This window comes from Heloderma suspectum, chromosome 3 (assembly GCF_057233095.1).
Source record: "Heloderma suspectum isolate Gila_16-S chromosome 3, 16-S_ref, whole genome shotgun sequence".
Taxonomy (NCBI): domain Eukaryota; kingdom Metazoa; phylum Chordata; class Lepidosauria; order Squamata; family Helodermatidae; genus Heloderma; species Heloderma suspectum.
In genome coordinates, this window is record NC_139460.1 from 180,206,717 (window position 1) to 180,219,928 (window position 13,212).

The 13,212-nt window shown below is 45.1% G+C and overlaps 2 protein-coding genes across 5 annotated transcripts in view; both read left to right on the forward strand.

Moving 5' to 3' along the window:
- WDFY4 (WDFY family member 4) overlaps window positions 1-13,212 on the forward strand; it is a 415,677-nt gene that overhangs the window by 356,006 nt on the left and 46,459 nt on the right. For all 4 annotated transcript variants that reach the window (XM_084845114.1, XM_084845112.1, XM_084845113.1 and 1 more), the window contains one exon: window positions 989-1,201. In XM_084845114.1, coding sequence (XP_084701240.1) covers window positions 989-1,201 — 213 coding nt within the window. The remainder of the gene's footprint in view (window positions 1-988; window positions 1,202-13,212) is intronic.
- Window positions 1,325-5,207, forward strand: LOC146350486 (uncharacterized). The gene is made up of 2 exons (XM_084845116.1): window positions 1,325-1,492; window positions 2,873-5,207. The coding sequence occupies exons 1-2, from the start codon at window positions 1,418-1,420 to the stop codon at window positions 4,013-4,015; spliced, it is 1,218 nt and encodes a 405-aa protein (XP_084701242.1). The 5' UTR covers window positions 1,325-1,417; the 3' UTR covers window positions 4,016-5,207.

A 13,212-nucleotide genomic window follows, 5' to 3' on the forward strand; every position in this document is an offset into this window, starting at 1 on the left:
AAGTCCAGCACTCTTTCAACCAATTCTCTAGTTCCAGAAGCTCTGATTCTTTCTTTCCTCTAGGACTCTGGCTTTCTTCCCTCCCTCCCTCCTCTCTCTCTCTTTCTCTCTGCTTTTTTCCTCTTCCTCTTTCTAACCTTCTGTTGAACTTTATAATCTCTTGGCTGCCTGAGCAAACTTCCTGACCTTCCTGATTCTAATTAAATGTTTGACCTCGAAATTGTTAACCTTTTGGTTGTAACTGACAAACCACACACACAAAATTTATCCCCATAATATCCTAAAACAAACTAAATACAAAAATGAGGTCATTTTTGTCCCTTTGCACAGATCAGTGGAGGCTAGTGGCTCTGATGTCAGTGGGCCGGTGAATTTGCTCCAGGTTTCAAGCAACTTGGATAGCTCCCTTAGAGCTCTGACTGAAACCTAGAGCGAATGCGCCACCCCACTGACATCAGAGCAACCAGCCTCCACTGACACAGAACCTTCTCCATTTTGGCTTAGCCCTGGATTAAGGAAGTGCATGTAAGCAAACAAACTTTTTGCAATCTCTTTGCATGCTTTCCAGAGTGGAGTCTCTCCAGAGCAGAGAGGAGTGCTCTTCTAGTGTTCTTCCCCTGCCCTCATCCTGTCTCTAGTTCCCATCAAGTAGTCATTGACTGTAGATGCACAAAATTGAAACTTTTTATATACGTATATAAAATGAGCCATTATTATTTTGTATATATATATATAAAATGAGCCATTACTAGCATTTTAGGTTGGGAAGCCTTAGATTTAGCCCAAGAGATGATATATGGCTGTTTGATATTCCCCACTGAAGACCAAAGCAACTTGCACACCTTGAGGGATTACTTTGGAATAGTATGAAACTCCAGACTCCTATCTGGGCAGTCCAGGGACAGCATGCCCCTTCAAATTACAGAGGGTAGGCTGGAATTCCTGCTAACAAGATAACTCTGAATGAACGTTGACTGTTTTGTTTCAGGCACTGGAAAGCAATTATGTCAGCACCCATCTCCATCACTGGATAGACCTGATTTTTGGCTCCAAGCAGCATGGCCCAGCTGCAGTGAAGGCTGTGAACATCTTTCACCCTTATTTCTATGGTGATCAAGTACACTTGGACAATGTCAATGACCCACTCATCAAAAACACCATCCTGGGATTTGTCAGCAACTTTGGACAGATCCCAAAGCAGGTACAATGCAATTGTTGGGAGAGTGCAGTTCAGCAGTACTAAACTTTGAGTCACCAAGTGCTGAATAGGTAGTGCTTTTTGATCTCAGAGTGTAATTTGGTTGTATAGGATTGCCCAGAAAAATGAGCAGAACATTGAGATTTGGTTTCCTGAACAATGCTGGAATAAAGAGGAGGGAGGGACGGGCTGTGGTGAGCCACATCCTGTAACTTCACCATGTCCACTTCCTGGCTCCATTGTATTGCTTCTGGGGAGGTGCTTTTTGATGAGCATGAAGAGGATTCACTCCAGGTAAGGGACTCTTTCAGGTCACTGTAGTAGGTGTTTCTCCCTTCTGGGGAACAGGTATAACCAGGCCAGGTAGAATCACCTGGCCATCATCTCCAAAGTGGAGTTGCTGCTTCCTCTTTGACCCACCTCTCTGTTCAGCCTTCTCTTCTTTCTCTTGCCCATGATCTTGTACTCAGCTCCTTTGTCTGGCGCCTTGCTAAAGTTGGGGGCACAAAACAAATTTGAACACTTTACATGCACACTCTGTGATAGTTATACTAATTTTCAAAAGGCCACCGCTTGTGACCTGAATAACTAACTTAAACCAATTCAATTTTTTGTTTATTTGCCTCAGAGTTATATGACCAACATCAAAGTCTTTTTTTAAATAGCCAAGCAACTTTGGAAACAGGATTATAAGATAACAGGCACAGCTTATCTAATGGCCAAGCTTAGTCACTGGACTGGAATCCCTTTCATTCCATCCTTGCAAAGTACTTTCCAAGGTGGACACTCATTCTGGATTGACTTTTGCACTGAGAAAACTCTACCTCTCACTGGATCCCTTCCCTCCTAATGCAGAGCAAGCAGATGACCAGGAGGCATGGTGGAAGCAAGCCTGGGTGTAAAATTCCTCCTCCTCCCCCTTACACTGGGATGAACCATCCTAGGGGTGCATCTAGACCCCATGTGTTAGGGTAGTCCAACAAGCTGCTGTGTAAAGCTGTCAGTAGAGGATCTACAGCAGATCCCTGGTGGATTTCTGTAGATTCAGTCAGAGGGGTGTTGCCAGGTTCTTAAAAGATCCGAGGCATGGGCCCATTACACAAATTTGCATATGTATATCCCCTTCATGGATCATTGCCTTTTTGTGGTGAAGGGGCTTGCGTAACTCAGTGAAGCCATAAGCTATGCCGTGCAGGGCCACCCAAGACGGACAGGTCATGGCAAACTAAAATGGACAAACATGGGCGAATTTAATTCAGGTGACCATTATATCTACCACTGTGGGCAAGAATCCCTTAGAAGAAATGGAGTTGCACTCATAGTCAATTGGGAAAAGCAGTACTGGGGTACAATCTCAAAAACAATAGAATGATCTCAGTACGAATCCAAGGCAAACCATTCAACATCACAGTAATTCAAGTCTATGCCCCAACCACTGAGGCCAAAGAAACTGAGGTTGATTGGTTCTATGAAGACCTAGAACAACTTCTAGAATTAACACCAAAAAAAGATGTCCTTTTCATCATAGGGGATTGGAATGCTAAAGTAGGAAGTCAAGAAATCACCGGGATAACAGGCAAGCATGGCCTTGGTGTACAAAATGAAGCAGGACAAAGGCTAATAGAGTTTTGCCAAGAGAACACGCTGATCATAGCAAACACTCTTTTCCAACAGCACAAGAGGCGACTCTACATGTGGACATCACCAGATGGTCAATATCGAAATCAGATTGATTATGTCCTTTGCAGCCAAAGATGGAGAAGCTCCATACAGTCAGTAAAAACAAGACCTGGAGCTGATTGTGGCTCAGATCATGAGCTTCTTATTGCAAAATTTCGGCTTAAATTGAAGAAGGTAGGGAAAACCGCTAAACCATTCAGGTATGACCTAAATCATATCCTTTATGAATATATAGTGGAGGTGATGAATATTTTTAAGGGATTAGACCTGATAGACAGAGTGCCTGAGGAACTATGGACGGAGGTCCATAACATTGTTCAGAAGGCAGCAACTCAATCCATCCCAAAGAAAAAGAAATACAAGAAAGCAAAGTGGCTGCCTGATGAGGCTTTACAAGTAGCTGAGGAAAGAAAGAAAATGAAAAGCAAGGGAGAAAGGGGAAGATATATCCAACTGAATGCAGAGTTCCAGAGAATAGCAAGGAGAGACAAGAAGGCCTTCTTAAATGAACAGTGCAAAGAAATTGAGGAAAACAACAGAATGGGAAAGACTGGAGATCTTTTCAAGAAAATCAGAGATCTCAAGGGAACGTTTTGTGCTAAGACAGGCATGATAAAGGACAAAGAAGGCAGGGACCTAAGAGAAGCAGATGAGATTAAGAAGAGGTGGAAAGAATACACCGAAGAACTATACAGGAAAGATCTTAACGTCCCTGATAGCCATGATAGTGTGGTCACTGAACTTGAGCCGGACATCCTCGAGAGTGAAGTCAAGTGGGCCTTAGGAAGCATTACTAACAACAAAGCTAGCGAAGATGACAGTATTCCAGTTGAGCTATTTAAAATCCTAAAAGATGATGCTGTTAAAGTGCTGCACTCAATATGCCAACCAATTTGGAACACTCAACAGTGGCCACAAGACTGGAAAAGGTCAGTTTACATTCCAATTCCAAAGAAGGGCAACGCCAAAGAGTGTTCAAACTACCGCACAATTGCGCTCATTTCACATGCCAGCAAGGTGATGCCCAAAATCCTACAAGCTAGGCTTCAGCAGTATGTGAACCGAGAACTACCGGAAGTACAAGCTGGGTTTCAAAGAGGCAGAGGAACTAGAGATCAAATCGCCAACATTCGCTGAATCATGGAGAAAGCAAGAGAATTCCAGAAAAATGTCTATTTCTGCTTCGTTGACTACGCTAAAGCCTTTGATTGTGTGGATCACAACAAACTCTGGCAAATTCTTAAAGAGATGGGAGTACCAGACCACCTTACCTGTCTCTTGAGAAACCTGTAGGAGGGTCAAGCAGCAACAATAAGAACCGGACATGGGACAACCGATTGGTTCCAAATTGGGAAAGGAGTATGACAAGGCTGTATATTGTCACCCTGCTTATTTAACTTATATGCAAAGTACATCATGAGAAACGCCGGGTTGGATGACTCACAGGTCGGAATTAAGATTGCCAGGAGAATTATCAACAACCTCAGATACCACTCTAATGGCAGAAAGCAAAGAGGATGTAAAGAGCCTCTTGTTGAGGGTGAAAGTGGAGAGTGCAAAAGCTGGTTTGAAACTCAACATTACAAAAACGACAATCATGGCATCTGGCCCCATCACTTCCTGGCATATGGAAGGGGAAGAAATGGAAGCAGTGACAGATTTTACTTTCTTGGGCTCCAGGATCACCACGGACAGTGACTGTAGCCATGAAATTAAAAGACGCTTGCTCCTTGGGAGGAAAGCTATGGCAAACCTAGACAGCATAGTAAGAAGCAGAGACATCACCTTGCCGACAGAGGTCCATCTAATCAAAGCTATGGTTTTCCCAGTAGCAACGTATGGCTGTGAGAGCTGGACTATAAGGAAGGCTGAGCACCGAAGAATTGATGCTTTCGAACCGTGGTGCTGGAGAAGACGCTTACGAGTCCCCTGGACTGCAGGGAGGTCAAATCAGTCAATCCTAAGGGAAATCAACCCTGAGTGCTCATTGGAAGGACAGATACTAAAGCTGAAGCTCAAATATTTTGGCCACCTAATGCGAAGAGAAAACTCCCTGGAAAAGACCCTGATGCTGGGAAAGATTGAAGGCAAAAGGAGAAGAGGACGGCAGAGGATGAGATGGCTAGATAATAGGAATGTCAGAGAATTTCTCCATGAATCTTGGGGAGGCCAAATGCCAGCGCATTCGGCCCCCGAAATTGGTGGAGAAACGGTCTGCCCCCCCCGCCCCGCCCCCAGGACGGGACTTACCTTGGTCGAATGTCCCTGGCGGCGGCGGTTCGGCGACGGCAGCGGCCGGTCTTCCGACCGGCTGCCGCCACCGCCATTTCCAAGTAAAAAACAAAAACAAAAACAAGCAAATGTGATAGGCTACGTAAAGATTTACGTAGCCTATCATGGCTAGATTTTTAAAACACACTGTGATAGGCTACGTAAATGTTTACGTAGCCTATCACGGCTGACTTTGAAGAAAAAAAAACCACGTACGCAAATGGCGGCGCCCACGGGTTGCCCATAGCGTTGCCCTTATTTTCGCCGTCGTCTACGTAAATGTTTACATAGACTACACGTGCCAAAATAAGGAATGGAAATGGCGGCGCCCATGGGCGCCGCCATTTGCATACACGCTTTTTTTTTTCTTTCCAAAGTCAGCCGTGATAGGCTACGTAAACATTTACGTAGCCTATCACGGCTGACTGCAGGGACGCAAACGGCAGTGGCTATGGCCGCCGCTATTTGCGTCCCGGCAGGAGATGACGTTTCGCGGCCGGAGGGACGGGGCGCTTCCCCCCCCAGCCAGAATTTCGGCGGGGAGGGACGGGGCGCCTCCCCCCCACCACGAAGCAAGCTTCGGAATCAGGTAAGTGACTTTCGTCCATCCCTACTAGATAACATCACCGATGCAATGAATATTTGTAAACCGCCCAGAGAGCTTTGGCTATTGGGCGGTATAGAAATTAAATAAGAAAGAAAGAAAGAAAGAAAGAAAGAAAGAAAGAAAGAACAAACGAACGAACTTGAGCACACTCTGGGAGAGAGCGGAGGACAGGAAGGCCTGGTGTGCTATGGTCCATGGGGTCACGAAGAGTCGGACACGACTTAACGACTGAACAACAACAATACATATATATATATATATATATATATATATATACACACACACACACACACACACACACATATATAATATCCAAGTCTAATTGCACTTCTAATACATATGTGTGTGTGTGTATGTTTGTGTGTGGTGTGTGCATGTGGTGCGCTTGCGTGTGTGTATAGATTACATACAAGTACAAAAAAGGGCCACCGTTGTAGAAACTGTGATAATTGTAATTTGTATAATAATAATAATTTGTATATACCTTAGATACAGATGCTTCTGTTATCTACCAGTATATGTACAATTGTATTCATATGTATAATTATAATGTTCTAACAACAACCTTATTCTAAATAGATTACAAACACTCACTACATTACTGTGAGTGTTTCCATATTGTTACAATATCATATTAGCATAACCTGACCCACTTACAGTTGTGTGTTTGTTCGCTAATTTCCCATAGATTACATACATACATACATACATAAGAAGTGTGCACTGACTCCCCACCCCACTTCATCTCAGACCCCGATTCAGCGTTTTGGAAAACATCTCACTTCTGCTCTGGCCAATTTATAGTTGGACCATTTCAGCTCAGCACCAAACCTGAGTCAAGATTTGGAAAAATGAGTCTTTATGTTTCCTGTTGACTACCATGGGAAATTAGAGAAAAACTGTAACTTTTTTCTCTTGGTCAGAACTGGATGATAATTTCAGGTATAGTAGCCCCCTAGAAGGGGGTTATACCTGCCCAATGTCAGAAAAATAGGTGCAGGGTTTATATTTTGATTTTCTCTTAAAGGGCCTGCCAATAACATCTGTATTACTTGGAAGAACTGGATAAAATGTTCAGGATTCATTGCCCCATCAGAGGAGAGAGATCATGTCTGCCAAATTTCAGAATGATAGCCACAGGGATTTTTGTGCAAGGGTGGCCTTCACATTTTCAGGTCTCCAAAAGAGGACATAGTTATCTCCCTATGTTCCTTGTGGACCATTGTTCTGAAAATTACAGACAGCCTAGAGTTGTCCCTAAGTAAGAAACCAGTAAAGTTTCAGAAGGATAGGTGCAGCAGTTATAGGCTATGTAAATACTTACGTAGCCTATCACGGCAGGGGGGAAAAAAGCCCAGCATACGCAAATGGCGGTAGCTGCCGCCATTTGCGTATGCTGGGGTTCCCCCCCCCCGCCATGTTAGGCTACGTAAATATTTACGTAGCCTATCACGGCTCAATACAGGGTTGCAACTGTCGGAGGCTATGACAGCCGCCATTTGCGTCTCTGCAGGGCTGCCCAGCGGTCGGATGTCCGGCTGCAGGTGGCCAGAGCTGGCCGGCAGCTCTGTGGCTTGGCCACAGAGCGGAGCCGGCCAGGCAGGATTCTGGGGGGAGGGACGGAGCGCCTCCCCCCCCGTCGAGGATTCTGGGGGGAGGGACGGAGCGCCTCCCCCCCACCGCGGATGCCCCTCAGTGGAGCAAGGTAAGGGATTCGTACATCCCTAGGTAGAAGAGACAAAGGAGACAGAGGCTAAGAGGTAAGTGGACTGCAGGAAGCCTAGGGGGCTGCCCTTTATCCTTCTGAGTGGCTGTGAGCTCACCAGGTGCTTCTGAGAGCTTCAACTGAATTGGGTGTGTGTGGCCGGAGTACTCCCAGTAGCTGAGTGAGCGGGAAGCTTCAGACTGTTTCCCGCCTCCCAGCTGAGCAGAGCAGAGCAAGCTGCTCTAGCTGGTCCAGGGACTGCAGAAGCAAGCAAGCTCCCAGAGAGCAAGCTCCCAGAGCAAACAGGAGTTGGGCAGGGGAGGTCGGCAGGGGAGGTTAAAGGGGAGGCTCCTAACATTTTTTTCTTTTTTAACTAACTTTTTTTATTTATTTGTCTTTTAACACACACTTCCACACCAGTGGGACTCTGCTTTTAACCTCTACTGAGTAGAGGAGCAGGCACAGGCTAGTCTAGAACAATCACAAAGCTTGACACAAAAAGGAAAAAGAGGTTATGGAAGGACAAGGCTCTCCAGTGGTGGTGACCTGCAAGGTGTGTACAATGTTTGTTTTCTTGCCTCAGAACAATTTGGTCTACACCTGCAACAAGTGCAAGTTGATCACGCTGCTGGAAGAAAAAGTAAGTGGACTGGAGCGGCGACTGTCGACCCTCCGGGGAATAAGAGAACACAAAGAGTTCTTGGACAGAATGGGGGAACTACAGCAGCAAAGGGAAGACCAGAAGCTTGAAGAGCAACAGCAAGATGAGGCAGAAGTGGGAAATGCTGAGGTGAAGAAAATGGAGTAGAGGATACTCCTTGGAAAAGGATGACAATTAGGAGAAGAAGAACTAGATGCCATTCTGCACCAGTGGAAGCAGTGGAGCTGTGGAACCGATTCCAGGTACTTGCAGATGAAACTGGAGGACAGCCTGCAGAGGAAGAATCACAGGGGAACCTGCATGAGAGTGAGCAAGAGGCTGAAGGACAGTCAAACAGAAGCGATGACACCCAGGCCTACAACAAGAAGAAGAGAAGTGTGGTAGTAGTGGGAGACTCCTTGTTGCGTGGGATCGAGACCCAAGTATGTCGCAAAGACCCATGGACTCGCCAGATATGTTGTCTCCCAGGAGGACGGATTAGAGACGTGACTGAAAGGTTGCCTGCACTCATAAAGCCCACTGACAGGTATCCCTTTCTTCTCATCCATGTGGGAACAAATGATACCGCCAAGCGGAGCTACGAAGAAATCACGTCAGACTTTGAAGCTTTGGGAAGGAAACTCAAGAACTTTGTGGCCCAGATAGTTTTCTCATCTATCCTTCCAGTAGTTAGAAGAGGGATAGAAAGGGAACAAAAAATACTCCAGGTGAATGACTGGCTACAAAGGTGGTGCCGACGAGAGAGATTTGGATTCTGGGACCATGGGCTATACTTCCTGGAAGATGGGCTGTTGGCAAGGGACGGGTTGCACCTCACAAAGGATGGGAAGAATGTGTTTGGCCACAGCATGAAGAACTTCATCAGGAGGGCTTTAAACTGAATCCTACGGGGAAGGGAGATGTAAAGTTGGGAGTAACAATGGACGTAGGCGCATGCACTGCAACGGAGAGAACAGCTATTAATAGCACCCAATAATAGTCTTCAAAAACATGTAGGAAGAAAGCCAGACTATGAAGCACATGGTCTTCGATGTCTTTATACTAATGCCCAGAGTATGGGAAACAAACAGAACGAACTTCAACTCTTAATACAAGAGGGAAATTATGACTTGATAGGTATAACTGAGACTTGGTGGGATGACTCTCATGACTGGTATACAGCAGTTGAAGGATATAACTTGTTCAAAAAGAACAGGAGGAACAGAAAGGGAGGTGGGGTTGCACTGTATGTGAAAAATACATATCTCTGCACAGAAATACAGGAGGATGAGCTTAGTAGCCCCATCGAGAGCATCTGGATCAAAATAAATGGAGCAAAGAATAAAAGGAACCTGATGGTCGGAGTCTACTACCGGCCACCCAATCGAGGATAAAACTTTTGAAAAGCAAATAGCCAATGTTTTAAGGAAGCATGATGTAGTAGTAATGGGGGACTTCAATTTCCCCGATATTTGTTGGGAGACAAATTCTGCAAAACATGGTCCCTCCAGGAAATTCCTGACTTGTGTGGCAGATAACTTCCTTCTACAGAAAGTAGAGGAAGGAACTAGAGGATTGGCTATCTTTCACTTGATCCTAACCCACAGAGATGACTTAGTGGATAAAGTAGCAGTTACAGGAACTCTGGGAGAAAGCGACCATGTTGTACTTGAGTTCTTGGTTCTAAGGGAAGCAAAAGCCGAGTGTAGTCAAACACGTACCCTGGATTTTAGGAAAGCTGATTTTAATAAACTCAGAACAATGATCAGTAAGGTCCCATGGCAAGCGACGCTAAGAAGAAAAGGAGTCCAAGATGGGTGGGAGCTTTTAAAAAAGGAAATTCTCAAGGCACAATTACAAACCATTCCAACAAGAAGAAAAGGTGGAAGACAACAGAAGAAGCCAATGTGGCTTCACAAAAAGCTTAGAGATGACCTGAAAACAAAAAAGGACAGATATAGGAAGCGGAAAGAAGGCCAAGCTACAAAGGAAGAGTACAGGCAGGTAGCACAGAATTGCAGGAATGGCGTCAGGAAGGCTAAAGCTGAGAACGAGCTGAGGTTAGCGAGGGATGCTAAAAGCAACAAAAAGGCTTTCTTCAGCTACGTGCATAGTAAAAGGCAGAGGAAAGAAATGGTTGTTCAGCTATTAAATAAGGATGGCAAAATGATAACAGATGACAAAGAAAAGGCAGAGGTGCTCAATTCCTACTTTGGCTCAGTCTTCTCCCAAAAGAGGGTCTATGACCCCCCCTGGCAAAGGCAAAGTACAGGCTGAAGGGGCAGGATTGCAGCTTGAGATCAATAGGCATCTGGTCAAGGAACACCTAATTACTTTGAATGAGTTCAAATCTCCAGGGCCAGATGAACTGCATCCTAAAGTAATAAAGGAACTGGCAGAAGAACTCTCAGAACCACTGTCTATTCTGTTTGAGAAATCATGGAGGACGGGTGAAGTGCCAGATGACTGGTGGAGGGCTAATGTTGTCCCTATCTTCAAAAAGGGTAAAAAGTCTGGTCTGGGAACTACAGACCAGTCAGTCTGACATCAATCCCTGGGAAAATTCTGGAGCAGATGATAAAGCAATCCATCTGGAAGCACCTTGAAAACAATGCAGTGATTACTCAAAGCCAAGATGGATTTGTCAAGAACAAGTCCTGCCAGACAAATCTGATCTCATTTTTTGATCAAGTAACCTCCCTTGTGGATTGTGGGAATGCTGTAGACATAATATACCTTGACTTCAGCAAAGCTTTCGACAAAGTTCCCCATGATATCCTGATGAGCAAACTAGTGAAAAGTGGGCTGGATGAAACAACAATCCGGTGGATCCACAGTTGGCTACAGAATCAGACTCAAAGAGTGCTTATCAATGGGACCTTCTCAAACTGGGGAGAGGTAACGAGTGGGGTACCGCAGGGCTCCGTCCTGGGCTCAGTGCTCTTCAACATTTGTATTAATGACTTGGAGGAGGAGGTGCAGGGAATGCTGATCCAATTTGCAGATGACACAAAATTGGGCGGGAGAGCTAATACTTTGGAACACAGAAACAAAATTCAAAGTGATCTGGACAGACTGGAGTGCTGGGCAGAAAACAACAGAATGACATTTAATAGGGATAAATGCCAAGTTCTGCACCCAGGAAAAAGAAACCAAATGCACAGTTACAAGATGGGATTACGTGGCTCAACAACACTACACGCGAGAAGGATCTTGGAATTGTTGTCAATCACAAGCTGAATATGAGCCAACAATGTGATGTGGCTGCCAAAAAGGCAAATGCTGTTTTAGGCTGCATTAATAGAAGCATAGCTTCCAAATCCCGGGAAGTACTAGTTCCCCTCTACTCAGCACTGATTAGGCCTCATCTGGAGTACTGTGTCCAGTTCTGGGCACCACACATTAAGAAGGATGCAGACAAGCTGGAGAGGGTTCAGAGGAGGGCAACAAAGGTGATCAGGGGACTGGAAACAAAGCCCTGTGAAGAGAGACTGAAAGAACTGGGCATGTTTACCCTTGAGAAGAGAAGACTGAGGGGAGATAGGATAGCACTCTTCAAGTACATGAAAGGTTGTCACAGAGAGGAAGGCCAGGATCTCTTCTCAATCATCCCAGAGTGCAGGACACGGAATAATGGGCTCAAGTTACAGGAAGCCAGATTCCGGCTGAACATCAGGAAAAACTTCCTGACTGTTAGAACAATACAACAATGGAACCAATTCCCTAGGGAGGTGGTGGGCTCTCCCACACTGGCGTTCAAGGCGAGGCTGGACAGCCATCTGTCAGGGATGCTCTGACTTCAATTCCTGCATTGAGCAGGGGGTTGGACTCGATGGCCTTGTATGCCCCTTCCAACCCTACTATTCTATGATTCTATGAAATTTAGAAATACTAGAATTTATTTATATTTCACCAATGTTAGCAGCAGGGGAACATGGGTGGGAAGGTGCTATTGCACTCATGTCCTGCTTGTGGGTTTCCTTTGGGCATCTGGTTGGCCACTGTGTGAACAGAATGCTGGACTAGATGGACCTTGGTCTGATGCAGCATGGCTCTTCTTATGTTCTTAAATAGAGAGTGCCTCTAAGCACATGCAGAATGCTTTTCTTTCACCACTGCACACTTACATTTACCCCCTACCAATTCTATTCCTCTGTATGCAACCATCCCTCCTCATCCTACCATCCTCCAGCGTCTCTTCATAAAAACAGATGTCTTGTTTTGTGCAACTCTCTTCTACCTCCTCCTTGTTATGCACAAACTCTCATTGTATCTTCTTCCCCATAACTTCATTTGTGCCGAGACTTCACCAGGATTCAGCCAATGGGTCTGTTTCAAAACTAGGGTTAAGTTACGGAGAAGCTGTGAGCATGTACTAAGTGCCTGTTAGCTTACATATTAGACAGGAAGCTTCAGAAGGTCATGTTTTAATAGGCAATTACGAACATTCTATTGCTCTCATTGGCTCATAGTTCTAGGCCAAGGAGCTGCCAGATATTGAGGTAATTATAGGCCATTGGTCTGAGGATCCTGACTGAAACTGTATAAAAGGGCAGGCACAGAACTGCCCAAAGAAGAGTATGGTTTGGTGGTCAGTGAAGATAGCAGCTGAAGAAAGAACCTAGAAAGATGCAGAAGACAGACATAACTGAAAACAGAGCTGTGAGAACTAGCCAGAAGACAAAGACTCTGGAGGATGTTTTCTAGCACACCTTCTTGCCAGAGTGACAGCAGAAGACAATTGACCTCAGAAAGCAGGAAGGCATCTGTGATATCTTCTTGGCTGGGTCTTGTCCTCAAGTCTCTGAGCAGAAGGAAGACTTCAAAGGAAGCTGAAGTGAGCCTGCCAAAGAAAGAGCTCTCAAGAAGCTCACGGTCCATTGTGAGTGACAGTTGAGAGACTATGTTCAATGCTGTATCCATCCAGGACATCCCTGACCAGACATGCTCAGATCTTCTGGCTCCTATCAACCTTCTGTAACTGCCACCACCTGGACTTGACCAAATAGCACTGAGTCCAAGAGAACTGTTTTAACTGCTGTAATTGTATTTAGCTGTTCTAAATTGTTTTTAGATTTTGTATGCTAAAGTTTTTATATTATGTTTTTGTT

What these genes read in the sequence shown, in the direction of transcription:
- LOC146350486 (XM_084845116.1), top strand. Translation starts at nt 1,418, where the DNA reads ATGTCCACTTCCTGGCTCCATTGTATTGCTTCTGGGGAGGTGCTTTTT. An exon ending in ATGAAGAGGATTCACTCCAG is followed by an intron (nt 1,493 to 2,872) that starts GTAAGGGACTCT and finishes CTTTTCCAACAG; the next exon opens with CACAAGAGGCGACTCTACAT.